The following is a 22,048-nucleotide window of genomic DNA, read 5'->3' as shown; positions in this document are numbered from 1 at the left end:
AATAAAAGGCTAGACATATGGGATCAAATGTGTATTCTGTCAAATCCTCTCTACCAGTCTGTCATCTCAAAGATTTTCTTATTCATATCAAGAAGATAATCACTTATTAAGTGAAAAATGCCTCTTGAATTTTACCATGCTCAGAACAAAGGCCTACATACATATAGTGGCTTGGGCTTTCAAGCATAGGGAAACTATTTTTCTATTTATTTTTTTTAACAATAAGCTCTCATCTCTAGTCATTAAAATATCATGTGGCTATAGGGCAGGCTGAGCAAACTATAAATTTTCAAGCAAAGTTTATTCAGATATATTGTAGAGCCATGGTATAAAACCAAATAAAAATAAAGAGACCACTAAACAGTACATAAGAATTCCAGTGGTTTAGAAAAACACATATAACATTATCTATGTTCTATTGTATTATATTTTACTTTGTTAACTATTTCCCAATCACATTTTTTTCTGCTTTCATGGATGTATGCAGTCATGTTTGACACCTCTGTAGTATAAAGTATCATTAATCAGATTAAGTTTGGGTCACACAGCCTCTGGGTTCCCTTCCAACTCTGAGATTCTATATTTGTACAATCTCCCAAAGACTGATTTCATCATGTTCCTACTAAAGAATCTTAACTATATTCCATCCAATTTTATTTTTCATAATTCTAACACAAACCCTCTATTTAAATCAGGTGAATCTTCTCATTCCCTGAAATCAGTGTGGCACTAGTTTATTGATGTTCAATCTCTCTCTAGAGATGTTCTCTTACAAATCATTCAGTAAGCTTTTATTAAGCACCTACTATGTGCCAGGCACTGAGCTAAAAACTAGGGACACAAAGAAAGACAAAAGACAGTGTCTGCTTTTGAAGAGCTGACCATTTAATGGAGAGACAACATACAAATATTTACAAATGTTACATACATGATTAATAGGAAATGAGGGAGAGCACTATTCTTAAAGGCTTCCTGCAAAAGTTGAGATTTTAGCAAAATTTGAAGAAGCCAGTAGTCAAACCTAAGGAAGGAAAGGTATCACAGAAGCTGGAGACAAATATTTTGCTTGAAAACAGTGAGGAGGACAGTGTCTCTGGATGTTAAAATATCCATTCTAGAAAGAGTAGTTTCTTTTTAGCTCCTGAACTGGAAAATAAATGACAAATTAAGGAAGAGACCATTTGTGATATGTTGTCGGGAAAGGAAGGGGATTTATAATTGCTAAGCAGGTAGGGAAGTATGTAAGTTGTAAGAAGACTGGAAAGATAGAATACTGGAGTTCATACAGAGATGTTACAAGTGTAAAAATGATAGGTCTTGGCAACAAATTTATTTCACATAATGAGTTTAAGATGTCTATAAGACGAGCATCCAGTTCCAGATGTCTAACAGAGAGCTGTAGCTGAAAGACTTGGAATCAGCAGAGATTAGTGCTGAATAAGTGGATACCAGAAACATTATCAGAGATGATCATTGAATCCATGGGAGTTGATGAGATCACAAGTGAAGTAGTAGTGAGAAAGAGCCCAGTACAGAGACTAAGAGATACCCATACTTGCATGAAAATCAAACAAAAGAGACTGAAATATAGTGTCATATAGGTAGGAAAAGGCCCAGGAGAGTGTAGTATACTGCAGATCCAGATAGAAGAGAGTATCAAAGAGAAGATTATTGGTACTGTCACAAGGTGCAAGGAAGTCAAGAAGAAGAAGAATTAAGATAAGATCGTTAGATGTGATGAGTAATTTGGAGAAAATAGTCTATGATCCATGAACTTTAAAAAAAATATTTTGATAGTTGTATTTTAACATAATATTGGTTCCTTTTATAACTGCCTCAGTTTCTTCATCTGTAAGGTAAGGTTAATGATAGACAACACCTACCTCCCAGCTTGTTGTGAGAATAAAATGAAATCATATTGTAATATTTGTAACACTTAAAGTGCTATACAAATGCTATTATTATTATTAATATCATTATTTTACACATTTAAAAGCATAATTGTAAAGCAGTCCATAGGACTCAGGCAGCTAAGTAGTGCAATAGATAAAAAGACTTGAGTCAGGAAGATCTGAATTTAAGTCTGGCCTCAGATATATACAAGCAATGTGACCCTGATCAAGTCACTTATAAGGACTGAATGTGGATCACAGCATAGTATTTTCACCTTTTTTATTTTATGGTTTGCTTGTTCGTTTGTTTTTTTTTTCTCATTTTCCCCCCATTTGAGTTGATTTTTCTTGTGCAGCATGATAAATGTAGAAATATGTTTTGAAGAATTGCACATGTTTAAACTATATTGGATTACTTACATTCTAGGGAAGAAGGGAGGTGGGGAGAGCAGGAGAAAAATATGGAAGACAAGATTTTGCAAGTGTGAATGTGAAAAACTACATGTATTTTGAAAAATAAAAAACTATTATAATTAAAATCAATTATTTCAATTATAAATACAAATTCATAAGAGCTGAAGGAAATGAGAAGATAAATAATACTATCAAGTTACTACAATATCCATTGATTCTAGTTTTATCCTTACAAAGAATAATTCTAATTCTTCTACCATTTGTTATTCAGTTATTTTTCAGTTATACCTAACTCTTTTGTGACATTATTTGTGGTTTGCATGGCAGACATACTAGACCAGCTTGTCATTTCCTTTTCCAGTTCATTTTATAGATGTGGAAACTGAAGCAAATAGAGTTAAGTGACTTGCTCAGTCACACAGCTAATAAATGTCTCGGGGCTAGATTTGAACTCAGAAAGATGAGTCTTCCTGACTCAAGGCCTACTACTCTATCCACTCTGTCATATCACTGCTGTCTACCATTTGACAATTCTTCATATAATTGTTGATAGCTTGGGTATTTCCTCTAAGTTTTCTTTTTTCTAGGCTAAAGAAGCCCCAGTTTCTTCAACTGCTTCTAAATTATATGGTATCTTGTCTCTTCAACATCCTGGTTATTTTCCTCTGGATGCTTTCTAGTTTGCCAATGTCTCTTTTAAAGCATATACCTCTAAATTGAAAGCAATATTGTATGAATAGTCTAAATAGTGTGATGAGATTTTGATTTCCCATGATGGCATAAATTTGCAATAACAATTTAGGAGATAAACCATACTATTGGCTTAAAATAATTGTATTTAATTGAAACTTTTACCTCTTTTTTCAAATGAATTACAGTTAAAACATTGTATAACTTGAGAAATTGATTTTTTTTGCATCTAAAAACCAGCCTTGTCCCTGCTAAATGCAATTCTATAGGTTTTAGCACACCATTCTAGCCTGTAGATGTTTTTGTCTTGCCTTGTTTTGCAGTTTTATTGTCCTTGACTATATCCCTCTATTGTGTAAGGTTCAAAGAGTCATAGATATGCCTTCTGTACCTTCATCGAAGATATTAACATAAATGTCAGTTAAACAGAACCAACACCCCCCCCCAAAAAAAGAATCCTCATACCTATTTATTAATCAACATTGCTTGAGTATGTTTGTCCAAACAGTTATAAACCCACTTAACTACAAATGTATTTCATGTCTAGCCTAATGCAGGCTCAAAGGATTAAAAAATACAATGAATATTCAAAGATAAAAATGCAATTAAAAACCACTTTCCTAAATCAATGATTAAAAGAATCAATTAATAGGATATATGGTTTTAAATGACATTCAATTTCTCTTGGATAATCAGCATAGCCAGAAAGTATTCCCCAGAGAGCAGAAAATGACAAGCAAGATGAACACTCTAAAGCCAAGTACTCCAGATTTCCCCTTTAAGTAGCAAGCAAACAAAATGGCCTGCTTACCCTCTTAAATGATCATATCAGCTTGCAAAAAAAAAAATAACAGTGGTTACTACCATAATTATCATTAAGCAGTAGACTGCCATTCTATCTAAAAGATATTATAATAGTCTTTGTCAAATAACTCACTGAAGTAATTGACTAATACTTTGCATTGGCAGCCAAATGTAATGTCTTACTATCATTATGCAATATATTCTGAGTGACTGAACTGTAAAACCATCTTGAATCTACCAAAAATTAAAACTTTATTTCTAGGTGAGTGGCCTTTAATTTGCCCACAAAATTTTGTAAATCATGTAAAATGAAGGGTGACCTCTACCATAAGTATAAACAAAAAGAAGAATGCTGCTGTGGATGTCAAATATCATTCTTCCCAAATCAAATAACAATTAGAAGCAGTTGATTTTTAAAAAATAAATTTCTAAAGTTTCTCCATTTGCCATTTATTTATTCAATTTCAGCAATTCTTGATTTAATAAGACCACATCACATCAGGAGTTATACTATAATCAGAATCACATGCTAACAGTTTTCTCTAGGACAGTAATACTCAAACTTTTTAAATAGGGGGCCAGTTCACTGTCCCTCACACTGTGGGGACTTTTACTATAGTAAAAACAAAAACTCACACTCTGTCTCTGCCCCTCAGCCCATTTGCCATAACCTGGCGGGCCGCATAAACATCCTCAGTGGGCCGCATCTGGCCTATGGGCCATAGTTTGAGAACCCCTGCTCTAGGATGTGGGAAAAGTGGGACACTGATGCACTGTTCGTGGAGTTGTGAACTGATCCAACCATTCTGGAGAGCAAGTTGGGACTATATACCTTTTGATCCAGCAATACCACTACTATATGTGTATCCTAAAGAGATCATTAAAAAGGGAAAAAAGGATCTACATATGCAAAAATATTTATAGCACACATTTTCATGGTGGTAAAATATTGGAAGTTGAGGGGATGCCCATCAATTGGGGCACAGCTAAACACGTTGTGATAGATGAATGTAACGGAATGCTGTTGTACAATAAGAAATGATGAGTAGGCAGACTTCAGAAAAATCTGGAACGACTTACATAAAGTGATGCAAAGTGAAGTGAGCAGACAAAAACATTATACACAGTATTAGCAGCATTGTGACAATCAACTATGAATGACTCAATGATCCAAGAAGTAAAAAGGACTCATAAAGGAAAATGCTGTCCACATCCACATGAAAAACTGATCAACTTTAAATGCAGATTGAAGCATTTTTTTTCACTTATTTTTTTTCATTTTTTTTTCTTTTCATCTTCTATAACCTACATCAAAATGCCTACCATTTTAGGAAAAAAGGAGAAAAGGGAAAAGAATAATTTAGAATCCCAAATCTTGAAAAAATGAATGCTAAAAACTTGTCTTGACATATAACTGGGGGGGGGAGGGATTAAATACAATTTTTAAAAAAAGGTTCTCTCTAGAGATCTCTCAAAATAATTTTAGACACTTCAAAGATATAATTTAGCTCTTTATCTTTTCAAACAAAATTTAAGAGATTATGAAAGAGATAATTAGGTAGCCATTGCCTATGGGTTTAACTCATGTTAAATAAAACCAGCTGTCTTATAAATGTAAAGGTCTTTGAGCCAACTGCTAAAGTTTTTGTCAAGTATAACAGACCCAAAAAAATTCAGTAGCATAAATCTTATATCACTGCAGAGGCTTAAAAAATAAATATACAAAGTTCACATATAATCAATCTGTATTAAAAAACTACTGTGATCACAAAAGGTAAGTAGGGAAAATATATTATCCTTAATCTCAAGGAGGTTACAATTTCTTAAGAAGAAAGACCAGTATGACAGAAACAAAACACTCCAGGAGAGAATCTAGATAAATATCCAAACTATGAAGAAAGAACAATAAGCATATGATAGATATGTGTACATTTCTAGACATCTGAGGAAAAACAAAACAAAACATTGTTTCCTTCTCTTTGTCTCAAAGGATGCTTCTCTTCCTTCCAAGTACATCCAGACAGACCCTCCCATGTAAGACTTTTCTCATTTCCTTCTTCTTTCCAGTTGTTAGTATCCTCTCAATTTTGAAATTCCTTTGTATATATTTTGTATATATGTAATAGGGAAAAGAGATTGGGGAATAGAAGGGAGGCCTATCCACGGTTAAATAGATCTCTTCTGTCAATATAATTACAAAAATAAAGTAAGGAGCTAAGGACAAATATTGACCTCTTCAGCAAAGAGCTTAGGGCTTTGATTTGTTAGCCTTTTATAATATTTGTAGAAATTCTTCTTGCTGGAACTAGACATCAGCTAGCTAAGGCTCAGCCACATTCTGGTGGTTCTTTAAAAAGCAGGACTCATTCTAAGAAGTCAGCCAAGTAAAGCATGAGAATAGAACCGTTAAATAAAGACAGTTTTTAAAATGGCATGGGGTATAGGGGTAGAACTCAAATGGTAGAGTTAAAGCAGAGACTTGACTGAGCTCTCCCCAGGCGCCTTCTAGACATCTTTAAATAATACCTTAAAACAAATTCTTGAGTGGCAAAGCTCACAAAAGGACAAGTTAAAACAATTTTTCAGACCAAGACAACTTAGAAAGTTAGCAGAAAAGACCCAGGTGAGAGTGGAACAGTGTCCATTGCAGCCATGTACCAGCAAACCAGCAGTAGTAGAATTTAGTAGCAAATGAATCACCTGTGACCAATTAACAGGTGTAGGTCCTTATGCAGACACTTTACCACAGATTAATTACCTCTTAGCAGCATATGAGCAAATTGCTTCTGCTACTATCTATCAAAGCATGGGACACCTTCCCAGGAAGACAAGATAGAGGGGAAGCCTTCACAAAAATAGAGCAATGGTTTCCTGAACTCTTGGCTCACAGATAGTAAAGGAGAAGGACAACTGCTCAAAAGGAGATTGAAAGACTCTAGTGCATTTCCCACATTTTAATTTGGTTTGTGGTTCTGAGTCTCAGGACAAGAACGATCATTAGCATTCTAAGCTTCTTACCACAGAAGAGGTGAGATCCTAGTCACAGTTCCAGGGCAGAAAAGAGTGCTTGTGTTCATCACAAACCAGAGCACAGGCTAGAAGAGTAGTAAACACAGTTATCCCTAGTTATCCCTAAATTAAACCACCTTGAAAGAAACAAAAACAATCCCAGAATTATCTTAAAACAACTTCACAAAGAACCTAAAGCTTAGAATAGTGCCCCCTCCTACCAGAGACCCATATAGAAGTATAGAATAAAAAGTCAAGAGATAGTGTGAAAAGTGAACAAATATCACAAAAACATCCTGATTATAGAAAGGGAAAATCAAAACATAAACTCAGAAAAAGACAACAAAGTTAAAATTCTTCCATCCAAAATATCAAAATTAAGTATGAATTAGACCCAGTCCATGGAAGAATTTAAAAATCAAGTTAGAAAAGGGTGAGGGGGTATAGAAGGCTGAAACTCTGAAAAGGTGTGCTTGAGTCAGACAGCAGAGAACTTATGGCTAATTATGCATTAGATGTGAGATAATGGCTCTATAAGCAAATACTTAGATGATATGGTGATGTGATGGCTCCCTCATGATTGGCACTTACTGAATGTTTGGTGATGAGGTAATCATAGGCAAAGATTGGAGGGCTGAGGGAGAGAGGTCAGGGTTACTTGGCTGCAGGACGAGGAGAGAGGCTGGAGACTGGAATCCAGAATCTAGGATACATCTTTGGCAAACTGTGTGGCAGCTTGCCTGCCTCCTTCACTTCTCCCCCTAAAGACAAAAGACTTTGATTGATCCTGACTCTGACTGATCCTGAGGTCCTCCAGAAAGCCAGCCCAAGCATTATGTTTGGCACCCCAACATGGACTAAGAACCTGCACAAAGTTTGATTGTAATTTCAGTGAAGAAATCCCTGTTACCAGGAAATAGGGTGAGTATTAAAACAGACAAGAAGGAAACTTTGTCAAGGGCTGAAATGGGACGATTCTGAAAAGAGCCTCCCCCACTTCGAGGAAACTCTATAGAAAGCATACTTAGGTTACTAAAGAGGTAAGGTTTGCTTGTAACTTGAGAGCAGATTGGTGGACGCTTGGATACATTAGAATGCATGTTCCCTTGGTTCTTCAAGGAAGAAGAAATAGAGACAGATAATTGGAAACTAGTAGGAAAGCAACTAAATAAATATTACAATGATAAAGGTCCTGATTGAATTACTAAGGAAACATTCTATATGTACAAATTAATACAATTGACCTTAAAGAATCCCACAAGTCCTAAGGGAAAAAAAAAGTTTTAAGGAGAACAGTCAACTAAGGATACGTGAGGAAAAAAAGGAAGAGAAGGGGGAGGGTAATGAAAAAATCACTGAAAAGCTTGGAGAGTTGAGTGAGCTTAAAGGCCTGGTGATTCTCATTCTCACAGCTCAGCTTCATCTCCACCTACACCCAAGCAGGCACTTGACTCTCCCCAATCAACTTTACCTTCCTGGGTGGAGGGAGGAGGATGAGTGGGAGTAGTAATGATATCACCAGCACAGCGCTGCCCCCCAGCAATCACCACTCTCCCACCATGACTCAATTGCAAAAGGTACTACTTAAAGTCAAAGAGGAAGGGCAGAAAACAGCTGGCTTGAGAATAGAAAATTATCCTGTGATTGAACAGCTTAACTTTTCAGGTCAAGAAAGGAGAAGATACACTCTTTTTGATCTAGAAATTTTTAAAGATTTAAAAAAGGCTTGCACTCTTTATGGGTCTACATCATCTTATGTTAAGATGTTATTACAGAATTTGACATATGAAATTGTAACTCCTAATGATTGGAAATCTATAGCAAGGACATGCTTAGAACCTGGAAAAAAAACATGTTGTGGCTTTCTGAGTATAGTGAACTCTGTAGGATACAAGCCCAATGAAATAGGCAAACTGGAATTAATATACCAATCACCTCTGACCAACTAACAGGTGTAGGTCCCTATGCAGACACTTTAGCACAGATTAATTACCCTTTAGCAGCATATGAGCAAATTGCTTCTCCTACTATCAAAGCATGGAACACCCTCCCAGGAAGACAAGATAGAGGGGAAGCCTTCACAAAAATAGAGCAAGGTCCAAATGAACTCTTTGCTGGTTTTGTGGGACATTTGCAGACAGCTGTCAAAGGAACTATTGCTGAAAATGCAACAACATAAATTATGATAAGAAAACTTAAGAAAATGCTAGTGAGGGTTGTAGAAGAATTATATTAGGACTACACAAGGATGCTCCTTTAGAGGAGATATAAGATGCTGTGCAACAGCAGGGACAAATACCTTTTATACCCAGACTATGATGCAGACTTCCCAAGATCTGATCATGGGAAGACAGGGTCCCTTTTGGCAAGGGGCTTCTAGAGAGACTCATCAATGCTTTCACTGTGGTAAAGTAGGGCATCTGAAAGCTCAATGTTGGCATAGAGACAGAGTGAGAAAACAGGGTGGGAGAACAAGACCCAAAACCCCATGTCCAAAATGCAACCGAGGCTTCCATTGGGTACCAGAATATAGACTGATTCAGGGAAATAGGATGGGGGGCTCAGCCCCAGGGCCCAAGGCAAAAAACACTTGGGGCATGATAGCAGCCAATGCTGCACTCAAAGAGTATTTAGAAGTTCAGTACTCAGACATGACCAATCAGCCAGGAAGCAACCTGATGGGAGAAAGGGACTACAATTAGGGAAGATAGAGTTGTATGCAGCTGGGACAACTGAGATACCCCCTAGAGAAGTGAAATCTGTTCCTCTCCAGCCTATGGATCCCTTGCCTCCACACACAGTAGGCTTACCATTTCACTCCCTGAGAGTACTTACAAAACAGTGTTCATCCATACACTGATGTGGGAAACTGGGAAATGTGTAGATAACATCCCAGTCACTAACACAGGTAGACAATGTATGACTTATCAACTTGGAGAAGTAGTAGCATCAGGTTTACTGATACAGACTCCTAAGAGACAATCTGGTGATAGTTGCCCAGATTCTGACTCCAAGTAGCAGAATCCAGAAATATTCTTAACAGCAACTGTGACAGCTGACTGACTTATGCTCACTATCTATATAAATGGCATACCATTAGAAGGATTGGTGCAAATAATACAGACATTAGAGGTGCCAACTGGTCCAGTCACTGGCCAAAGATTAAGGCAGACACCTACATGTCTGCTGTAAGAGGATTAATAGCAGTTGAAGTTAGTGCTGCCCCTTTGAGATGGACATTTGAAGGTGAAACAGGAATTTTTACTCCTTTTATAGTTTCAAAAAAATCCCCATGAGTCTGTGTGGAAGAGACATTTTACAACAGTTAGGATTGCAAATGAGTATTTCGGTTTTTTAGGCAGGGCTGTTGTTGAAGGCCTGTCAACACTCTCACCTGTTCCAATGGAATGGAAAATTGATACATCAGTGTGTTTAGAACAGTAGCTCTTAGCTAATGATAAAATTCAGGCCTGTACTATAGTACAGGAGCAACTTAACCAAGCAAATTTACAACCTTCTCTAAGTCCTTGGAATTTGTCTATATTTGTTGTAAGAAAGAAATCTGGAAAATGGAAGATGTTGATTGATTTAATAAAAGTAAATGAACAGATGGAAACTCTTCAGCCTGGACTTCCATCTGCTTCTCAGTGGGCTAGAGAATGGCCTTTATGGGTTATAGACATTAAAGATTGTTTCTATTCTATCCCTCTAGATAAGGAGGGTATGAAATGATTGCCTTTTCAGTGCCCAGCATTAACTTAGCTGAGCCTTATAAAAGATATGAATAGACAGTTTTGTCACAGGGAATGAAAAACAGCCCTACTATGTGTTAAATGTATGTTGCTGCTACTCTTACTCCAGTAAGAAAAGAATTTCCAAAAATAATGTTATTACATTACATGGATGATATATTGGGATGTGCACCTGAGGAACAAATGTTAGAAGTATGTCTACAAAAGACCACAGAAACACTAAGGAATTATAAATTGCATATAGCTACAGAAAAGATACAAAGACATGCTCCTTTTCAATATTTAGGATATGAAGTATACCCTAAGGTACTTACAGTACAAAAACTTTCCTTAAGAACAGAGAAGCTAAACACCTTAAGTGACTTCCAGAAATTGGTAGAAGATATCCAATGGATGCATCCAATATTAGGCTTGACCTCCTATCAATTGCAACCATTATATGACATTTTAAGGGGAGACAGTGCTTTAAACTCACCACACCAGCTTACAAAAGAAGCTCAAGAGGCTTTGAGAAAAGTTGAACTGGCTTTATCCAATGTGGTTTCTGAAAGGCTTCATTTCTAAAATATAAAGGGGATTGAGTCAAATTTATAAGAAAATAAGTCATCCCCCAATTGATCAAAGGATGCGACCAGACAATGCCATCTATAGTCAAATGGATAAATGCTTTAAATCACCCCTAATTAGAGAACTCTGAAGTACCACTTCACACTTCTAAAGTTGGCTAAGATACAGGAAAAGAAAGTGATAAATTTTGGAGAGGAAGTGGAAAATTGGGGATATTGATGCATTGTTGAAGGATAGTGAACTGATTCAGCCATTCTCGAGAGGAATTTGGAGCCCTGCTCAAAGGGCTATAGAACTAGGCATAACCTTTGATCCAGCAGTACCACTATTGAATCTGTATGGCAAAGAAATCATAAAAGAGGGGAAAGAATCCACACATTCAAAAATGTTTGTAGCAGCTTTTGGTGGTATTTTGAATTGAGTGGATGTCCATCAATTGGGAAGTAACTGAATAAGTTATGATATATGAATGTGTTGGAATACTATTGTTTTATAAGTAATGAAGAATAGGCTGATTTCATAAAAGCCTACAAAGATTTGCATGAACTGATGCTGAGTAAAGTGATCAGAACCAGAAAAACACTGTACCCAGGAATAGCAAGATTGTATGAAGATCAATTATGACAGACTCAAATCTTCTCAGCAAAACAATGATCCAAGGCAATTCCAACAATCTTTGAATGAAAAATGGCGTCTGCATCCAGAGACAGAACTATGGATACTGTATATGGATCTAAGCATACTATTTTTACTCTTTTTTATTTTATGTTTTTTCCCTTTTGTTCTTATATTTCTTTTCCTATATGACTCATATGTTAAAAAAAATGATTGTACATGTGTAACTATATCAGATTGCTTTCTATAATGGGGAGGGGAGAGGTAAGGGCAGGAGGGAAAAATTGGAACTTATGAAAATGAATGTTGAAAACCATGTTTACATGTAATTTGAAAAAATTAAGTACCATTAAAATAAAAATACTAAAAATAAAATAAATACTGTTTTTTTAAAGAAATTATCCAGAAAAAAACTTCCCTGATATTCTAGAAGCAGTGTTAAAAATAGAATTCCAGTTCCAATTGTTCAATAATAAAGAAATTCATCTACACCCAGAGAAAGGACTATAAGAACTGAATGTGGTTCACAACATAGCATTTTCACTCTTTTCACTGTTGCTTGCTTGTATTTTATTCTGCTGCTGTTGTTTTTTTTACAGGTTTGAATTGGTTTTTCTTGTGCAGCACAATAATTGTGTAAATATGTATGCATACATTGGATTTAACATATTTTATCATATTTCACATAAAAATAAATTAAAGATTTTTTAAAATTAAAAAAAAGAAATAGAGAGAATTCACCAGTCAACTCCTGAAAGAGATCCCAAAATGAAAGCTTCCAGGAATGTCATTGCCAAATTTCAGAGCTCCCATGTTACGGAGAAAATATTATAAGCAATTATAGAGGAACAATTCAAATATTGTGGAACTACTGTTAGGAAAACCCAAGATAAAGCAGCTTCTACATTAAAGTATTAGAGGATATGGAATATTATATTTCAGAGACTAATGGAGCTAAGATTACAACCAAGAATCACCTTCCTAACAAAATTGAGTATAATCTTTCTAGAAGAAAATGAATATTTAAGTCTTTTTTAAAGTTAAACTTAATTTAACACAACTTAAAACAACACAAGTCAAATCTCTACTGCAAATCAAATAAAAAGATTCCATGATCTTTAGGATGAAGCATCAAGGAAAATATTCATGGCCCTTTTTTTTTTTCTTTCTTTCTTTTTTTTTTTTTTTTTAATACTTGAGGAGTAGGGGACATCTGGCAAGAGAGAGTACAGAGATTATGGAAGAACTACTCAGATTTTGAGAAATAATTGTTTTTCCTTTCTTTCAGGGTTGGAAGGAAAGGACTGCTTTCTCTTCTGACTTTAGAGAGCTATCCTAAGACTTCAGGATTTCATGGTGATAGAACCATTTGGAGGAAGAATGAACCAGAAAAAAAAAAAGAAGCATCTCATGTCTACATCCCATTCTTGTCTAGTTTTATTATCTGTATGACCCCACAAAAGTAATTTAATCTCTTTATTATTTTTGTGAGGCTCAAATGAAATAATAGTTATAAAAGTACAATGCAGTATCTGACACAGAGCAGATTTTATATAAATACATTTTTCCTTTCTTTTCCCTGTCCCTTCTAATGACAGGAACCATGGGTCAAGGCAAGACTTGTGGGCAGTCAGAGGCAGCTCCACCAGAGATACCATCAAATCCAGTACTTTAAAAAATTCTGGAGATTTTTTACATACGTTGAGGGACTAATGGTTATTCATACATGTTCTGTTTTCTGCATTTTCTTCAATAGTCTTGTATAAATTGTATTTGTGGATTGCATGTTCTCACAATTCTTTAAACTGGGAGAGTTTCACTCACTGAAATTCTCTGAGATTTATAGCTCCCAGAAAATAAGATAAAAGCTTTATAACATGGCATGATTGGATAAGCAAACTTCTAGTAAATAAAATTGAAAAACAGAATGGGAATCTCTTGGGGAGTATGAGATATAGGAAGTCAATAATCCCAGGGAGCTTGAAGGAAATAATTGAAGAGACATGGTAGGGATGAGAAGTGAACAGCACTTTCCAGGTTGCAAGAGTAAAACAAGATGATAGTATTCCCTGGACTTTAGAATTCAGACTGAGAGGAAAGAGAACAAGTAGAGCAGTTTACAATCATGTGGCATGAGTGCTAAAAAAAAAAATGTTTGCTATCAAGTTTAATTCCATCTCATTTACCATTCTGTTAAGTGTTAATTACATGTCGTTTTTGCTCTAAATTCAAATGTTATTTCATTTAATCTAATGTCAAGATTTATCAGAATGAGCACTTAGAATTTTATATTTGAATAGATGGTGACAGAAATAGCACATTTAACCTGGGAATTAGTGAAGAGTCCAAAAATCACATGGAAGACTTGGATGACCAAGGATATATTTGCTTAGTGTGAGAATCAGTTTAGTAAGGATTGAGGGTGGTGAGAGGCAGAGAAAGAAATAGAGTATTTTGTTTTAAATGGAGGAATGGAGGAAATGATCTTAGTCCTTGAAAATATATTATAGTTTTTCATGTTGTGAAATAGAAGAAAGCAAAACAGAATCATGAATTTCAGAGCTAGATAAGATCTTAGAGCTACTTCATTTAAATGTTTCAGTTTCTTTTTTGTTATTTTTTTTGTTGTTGTTTAACAACCACTAGTCTCCCCTCATTCCCCAAAACTCCTCTCTAAAATGAAAAAAAGAAAATAAAAAGAAAATCAAACTTTTTTAACAAATAAATCCAATCAAATAAAGTTAATTATCACATTATTAGTATTTGAAAGTATACATTTCATTTTGCAACTTGAATGTCACTTCTCCATCAGGAGATAAGTAGCATATTTCATTCTAAATCTGGAATTATGGTTGGTCAGTGCATAGAGTTCTTAAATCTTTAAAAGTTGTCTTTAGCAATTTTCAGACAAATTAAAACTATTTCTACTCATGTGAAAAAAATTCTCTAAGTCACCACTGATCAGAGAAAAAGTAAATTAAGACAACTCTGAGGTACCACTACACACCCCTTAGATTGGCTAAGATGACAGGAAAAGAGAATGATGAATGATGGAGGGAATATAGAAAACTGGGACACTGATACATAGTTGGTAGAGCTGTGAAATGATCCAATAATTCTGCAGAGCAATTTGGAACTATGTCCAAAGGGCCTTCAAACCGTGTGTAGCCTTTGACCCAGCAATCTCTCTACTGAGCTTATATCCCAAAGAGATCATAAAAGAAGAAAAAGGACCCGAATGTGCAAAAATGTTTGTAGCAGCCCTTTTTGTAGTAGCAAGGAATTAGAAACTAAGTGGATGCCCTTCAATTGGGGAATGATTGAATAAGTTACAGCATATGAATATTATGGAATATTGCTGTTCTATAAGAAACAATCAGCAGGATAATTTCAGAAATATCTAGAGAGACGTTCATGAACTAATGCTAAGTGAAGTGAATTGGACCAAGAGGACATTTGTACAAAGTAACAAGACGATTATGTGATGATCAATTATGATGGGTGTGACTCTTTTCATATAACGAGGTGATTCAGACTAATTTCAAGAGACTTGTGGTGGAGAAAGCCATCTGCATCCAGAAAGAGGGCTGTTGGAACTGAATGTGGATCACAACATAATATTTTCAGCTATTTTGTTGTTGTTTGCTTGTTTTTTGTTTTCTTTCTCATTTTTTTCCTTTCTGTATCTGATTTTCCTTGTGAAGCACGATAAAAGTGGAAATATGTGTATAGAAGGATTGCACATGTTTAACATATATTGGATTACTTGCTGTCTGGGGTGGGAATGGGGGGAAGGAAAGGCAAAAAACATGAAGTTTGTCAAGGATGAATGCCGAAAACTATCTTTGCATATATTTTGAAAATAAAAAATTATTTTAAAAAATAAATTATTTTAACCTGGAAAAAAGTTGCCTTTAGAATATCATTATTGTATAAATTATTCTCCAAATTCTACTCACCCTAGTCTGTATTAGTTCATCATTTTCCCAGATACCTCTGTATTTGTCCCTTTTCATATATTCTTCTCCAAATAATAGGTATCCCCTTATTCTCTAGTCCATTTCTATAATAAGAGGCCTCTTATAAATATTTTTTGCATATATGAGTATTTTCCTCCTTTTAGGATTCTTTGAGAAGCCTAGTTGTGCTATTTGTCTGAAGGGTATAGAATTTAGTAACTTTTGTCACAAAATTTCCAATTCCTTTCCCAAATAATTAGAATAATTCAAAACTTTACCAATAGTGAATTAAAATATGGCTGTTTTCCCAATCCAACAATTATTTTCCTTTTCTGTCATCTTTGACAATCTGATATTTATGAAGGACAACCCTAGAGTTGTATAATATGTAATTTCTCTTATTATTAGTGATTTAGAGCATGCTTTAAAATTCTTATTGATGGCTTGGATTTCTTTCTTTGAAAACTGCCAGTTCATCTCCTTGATATAATCCTTTCAGGGAAGGACTGTCATTCTATATTTTAATTAATTTTTCATAAGAATTCATTGCATGTAAGAATTTTATCAGAAAAATTAACTGCAAAGTTATTGGGGTTTGTTTTTGGAGGGAGTTCCTTCCAACTGCTTTCCTTTTAACTGTCCTGATTTTGTTTTTGCAAAATCTATTCAATTTTTATGTAACCAAAATTGTCCCTTTAACTTCTGCAACCTTTTCTATTACTTATGAATTCAGTAGCAATCATTTATATATATATATATATTTTGAAATTATATTTTCTATATCTGCCACCATCACTCTCTTGAATCTTCCATTTAGAAAACCAAAAAGTATCACAGAGAAAGAATTAAGCCAAAGGGGAAATTAAAGCTTCAGTTATTCACACAAACAGAACTGACCAGTTTCCCTAGTGCTTTAGCCCCAACATTATCAATAGTTCCTTTACCTATCCACTTTTATCTTTGGGAAAAGTCGAAGAAAAAATGAAGAAAAGAGGTGGGAAAATAAGATAATAGATAGGTAATAAATTATTAATTAATTATTTCTGTTCAGAAGAGGAGAAAACATTATAAAATCCAATGAAAGTCCAGAGTACTATAACTCTTTGCCCAAAGCACTATTTATAAGGAAAGTAACTGTTGAACAAAATAAGTTTGAATTCTGCTGAATTCAATTATGACTTTACAAGGCAAGCCCATGTATATAGGACTAGCCAGGAATTAAACTGGCCTCTGTGGGGGTGCACAAACTAATTGTTTGCTTCAGTATGATGTATTTAATGAAAACACCCCCAAATTCATCAGATATTACTGAGTTATGTTCCAAGGCTGTTGTCTTCCATTCTCTAAAAGAACCAAAATGGCATCACTACCTTGGAATCAAGGTACATTATTTCTTACTCTGGTTTTAATGAGCTCAGGAGGCTCTACCACAGTTGAGCAAAATAGTTCAAATTTATATTTGAAGTGGAGATGTTTAAATTTGTGCATCTCACATTTCTTTTGAGTTACTGAAATTCTGCTTCATTCACAGAGCACACATTTTTTGATATGGGTACATCATGCTGAATAGTTCTTTGCCAGTGTCTCCCATGTCACACAATCAATCAATTCTAAAGTCCTTTAGAGAATTTGAGTGCCCTTGAATCACTTCTTCTAACTTCTGTGTGAGCAATTTGCCTTGTGAGAAGTCTCTGTAAAATAGGAGAGGGGAGTTTAGGCAAATGTTGCACTCTCTTCAGGAGAGTTTGAAGCTTGGCAGTTTAGGTCTGGAAAGGACTTCGTTGTCTAATACCTTAGCCTTCCAGGTGATCTTCAGAATCTTTCTAAGACAATTAAAATGGAAACAATTCAGGTTTTTTTTTTTTTTGTTTTGTTTTGTTTTGCGTGATGCTGGTAAATTGTCCAGGTTTCACGGACATAAAACAATGATATCAGCACAAATGGGTTTGTAGATCTTTATTTTGATAGGCAGTCTAATATCTTCTCTCTCCCCCACTCTTTTCAGAGTCTTTCAAACACTGAGTTAGCTCTGGCAGTGCTTGAGTCAATCAACCCCATTATCTGTTTACAACACAAATGAACTTGTCCAAAACACTGCAAATTTCTCCATTTGCTGTAACCTATGATTTCATGTATGGATGCTATGGTGCTGGCTAGTGTAGAGCCTCTGTTTTCTTGGTGCTGATTATTTGGCCAAAAATAGCATAAGCAGCTTTAAAAAGCAAGCCATACCTTGCTGTATCTTAGCTTTAGTGGCGTCATTCAAAACACAGTCATCTATGAACAAAAAAATCATCCTCCAATTCTCCCTCCATTTTAGTCTTGGTTTTTAGCCTTTTTGAATTAAATAATATTAACTACAGATACAACAGTATAGTATTATATACTATATTATTTTCTGATTAATTCTCAAATTTGCCTTTGTATACTTTGTAGAATATAAAAAATACAAATTTAGAAAAAAATCAATGTTTATAATTAAATGCACTTGCAGAATCTGTTTATTATGTCCCAAATAAAATAAATTATAACATTAAATAATATTATCTTATATTTACAAAGAGCATCAATTTGCAAAGGACTTACATATATGTGATTTCATTCAATGTTCACACTTACCAAGTAAGATAATCAAGACAAGCTGTAATTATTTCCATCTAATAGATGAGAAAACTGAAGATGAGAGGGTGACTGTAAAAATCATACAGCTAGTTTGAGTCACAACTCAAAAATAATGCTACCTGTCTTTCAGAACAGACATGATTAGAGTTAGAAGTCGTCTTAGTTTCTTTGCAGTTGATTTCTTCTGCTACATAAATAATTGGTTAAATATGTATGTATATATGTATAAGATAAGGTGGCAAGTCAATATTTTTTAAAAATCTAGAGGATATGATGTTTAGTAATATATAGAGATAGATAAGAATCTTTATGAAATGGTTAAATGAACATATGTGAATATACACATATATATATATAAATTTATGTATATATATATGCATAGACTCATGTATGTATGCATATTCATACACATATAATATATATATATGTAATCAACTCACCTTTCTCACAACTTTTCCATATCTTGCGTCTAGTATTCTCATAATTTGTATTCATCCAACTAAGAACAGTCCTTTCAGGTTTAGAGTATATGTTACTATAAGAAAAGTCTGGGTTATTCTTTTCAGAATTCTGAATGTTTATGACAGGGATGCTACTGCTATTCAATGGTACTATCCGAGAAAGAACAAGCACCTGAAATGATAAGAGAAAAAAGATCATTTTCAGAAAATCTGGAGATGGTGACAAGATGGCAAAGAAAATATTTGAAGAGAACCTGAGCAACTATGATGTTTATTAATTCATGAGGAGAGGAAATGGATCTTCTCTGAAGACAAGATGGACTCTCTGTCATACAATCTAACAGTTGGAAGTGATCTCAGAGCCATCTAGTTCATCTCCTTTCTAAAGCATGATACAGTATGTGCAATATTGTGACCTCCAGGGAAGGAGAACTCACTATAAATTTTGTATTTGACAAGAGCATCAGAAATCGAAAGATAATTTTAGTTCACAGGGAAATTGCATTCTATATCAAAGGAAGAGTCAGGAAATTACATAATGTTTACTTAGGCCAAAATTTTCTGACTTCATAAATAAGAGTATCATATCAGTTTCTAATATCAAGAGAAAAACATTAGTTGATTATAAAGACAAAACCAAAGATAGGGACTTTCTATTTTACTTAATGGAATCTCTAAACAAAGTATTAAAGATTAGAAGAGATAAATAAATAAGAGACATTTTAAATAAAACTCCATAATTCTTTGACTTTCAGGTAAGCAGAGTTGGAGGATTATGGACACCTAGTTCAACATATATCTAAAAAAAGAATTAAAATATTCTCTATAATGTGCCCCCAAAAGATCATTTAGCCTTTATTCAAATACCCCAATGAGAAGAAATCCACTATCTCCTGAGATATATTTCACTTCTGAATAGTTCAAACTATCAAGCCTAATTTTTAAAAATCTCTTAATGGTAGGTTGTCTTTTCCCACTACTGCTCTAGCATGCTTGCCTCTTCTAGACTTAAGCTTTTAATCTTTAATTCTTTATTCTCAGAGGATCAATGGCATCCCAAAGGTAACATCTTGACTTGCACATGAATTGGATTTAAGTGAAGCAGAGCTGTGTAAAGTCTTCAGCTTTTCTCTTTCTTCCAGAATTATCACATTCTACTGAGCAAGACATAAGTCAAGATGACTGTTGTTTGTCCAGGATGAAGTAGGTGGCCTTGGCCTTTCAAAATTAAAGTATTTCCTAAGCTTCTATCTGTGGCAATGTCCTTTCAATAACTAAGGGCTAAGTAAGAATTAAGACAAAGAATTGGCTAATTTGATGGCTTAAAATTTAGGAATGTCAATGACTGAGTTTAGACCAAAAAATATGTCTGGAAAATAAAAATATATTCTATGAGAGAGCTCCTTGCAAATAAAATGAACGAATTTTAAGATGCTATGGAATTTCTTTTAGTGGTACAGAAGCCATTTTTCTCTACTCTCCTCCTACTTCCCATTCCTATAACTTTCCAGACCTAAGTGTCCCTCTCTTTCCATTACTTTCCCAGGGCACTGTGCTCCATTAGAATCAAAACTCTTTGAGGATAATGACTGTCTTTACTTTTGTATTTGTTTTCCAAGTGCTTAGCACAAGAGTAAAGCAGCTAATAAATGCATTGCCATTCATTCTCATTCATTTACTCATTTTTCCCTTCTTCCCATAAAACTTTTCAGGAAGGGGGAGGGTTTCCAGATGTCTATGTATGGGGGTATTATTATAAATCTATTTCTTCTTTATTATTCATTCTTTATTAATAATGGAATACAAGAGTTTCAAAAATTACCCATTTGATTTTCCTTATTCATTCCTAAGGACTTAATAGGCAAATAGAAAGCAGTGTTAAAATTTCAATTTTAGTCTTATAAGGAACTTAAGTCAGATATCCACATAGCAAAGTAGAGAAGGCTCATAATCCTGACAATGAAAGCAGGTGAGTCACCACTGGTACAATGCAGAAAATAATGGCCAGATTCCAAAAACCTTGCAACCAGCAGGGTCACAGTACTACAGATGCTCAGAATTAGGAGGATCTGCTGCAAATGAAATGTAAACAAACTTTCTCTCACAGCATAGCTAACAATCTACTCTTTAGCAGAAGAGCTGTAATGAAGGAGAACCCAACACTTCCTGAGGCAGCCTCTTCTATTCTTGGAAATGTCTAGTTTTAGAAGATTTGTCTTTCATCAAGTCTAAATGTTCCTTGGTACAATTTCCCAACTATTGATTTTACTTTTAAATACCGAGGGCCAAGTTAACTAATTATAACTATTCTTCTATTTAGTGGTTATTCACATATTTAAAGTCAGTTTTTATGCCATACTTACACAAAGCCTTTTCTTTTTCAGGCTAAGTAACCAAGCTTCACATGAAATGATAACAAGATCCTTCACCATCCTGTATGTCCTCTGCCTCTACCCAATTTTAAAGGATACAAGACCTAAATTTTACTGATGTAGGGAATCTCTAACTAAGCCAATTATTGGGTCTTTCTGCCTTCTTTATTCTAATCCATAAAATTTCCAAAGTGACCTAACTGATCCCAATAGTTGTTATTGATCCCAACTCCCTTATTAGAGATCATATGATCTGGTACAAAGTTAGATATTGGGTTTTGAAAATCAAAAATAGAACCTCAAGACATTTACATTTCATATAGAATTACTTTAGTATTAATATTATGTAGAGAGAGAGAGAAAGAGAAAGAAAGAAAAATGTTTGTATTCATACATATCTATACATATACAGAGATAAGCCACAGATGTGATTCAAGAGCCATTTCAATATTCAATAATCCCAGTTATCTATATCTATCATTGAAAGAGGGAGAAAGAAAGAGATTGAGAGATTCAGCCTTCTATATGTGCCAAGAACTGTACTAAGATCTGAGGTACAAGTATGAGTTCACATTTTAATGGGGGGAAGACAACATTAAAAAAGCATTTAGTAGGGGTATTATGCATAGCTTGAGCAAAGCTTTTTAAAATTTTTCCACTCACAACTCCTTTTTACCAAATGAATTTGTGACCCCCACCATATATATATATAAATTAGGTATACAAATTAAACATTTACTGACAATAAATTATAATCACAATCCCCATATGCAGTTACAAAGCAGGTCAGGAAGCATGGAATAATTCAAGATAGCTCTTTCAGAGCTGGGTATTCTAACAAAGAGCAACATTGGACCAAAGGAGCTTCCTTTTCCCAAATTAAGGGGAATC

General features: G+C 34.6%; 1 protein-coding gene across 1 annotated transcript in view; it reads right to left on the bottom strand.

Moving 5' to 3' along the window:
* CFAP47 (cilia and flagella associated protein 47) overlaps positions 1-22,048 on the bottom strand; it is a 781,966-nt gene that overhangs the window by 599,544 nt on the left and 160,374 nt on the right. The window contains exon 23 of the mRNA XM_074302067.1: positions 18,765-18,957. Coding sequence (XP_074158168.1) covers positions 18,765-18,957 — 193 coding nt within the window. The remainder of the gene's footprint in view (positions 1-18,764; positions 18,958-22,048) is intronic.

This window comes from Sminthopsis crassicaudata, chromosome 3 (assembly GCF_048593235.1).
Source record: "Sminthopsis crassicaudata isolate SCR6 chromosome 3, ASM4859323v1, whole genome shotgun sequence".
Taxonomy (NCBI): Eukaryota; Metazoa; Chordata; class Mammalia; order Dasyuromorphia; family Dasyuridae; genus Sminthopsis; species Sminthopsis crassicaudata.
Note: the sequence above shows the minus strand (reverse complement) of the source record. Positions and strands in the feature narration are given on the sequence as shown.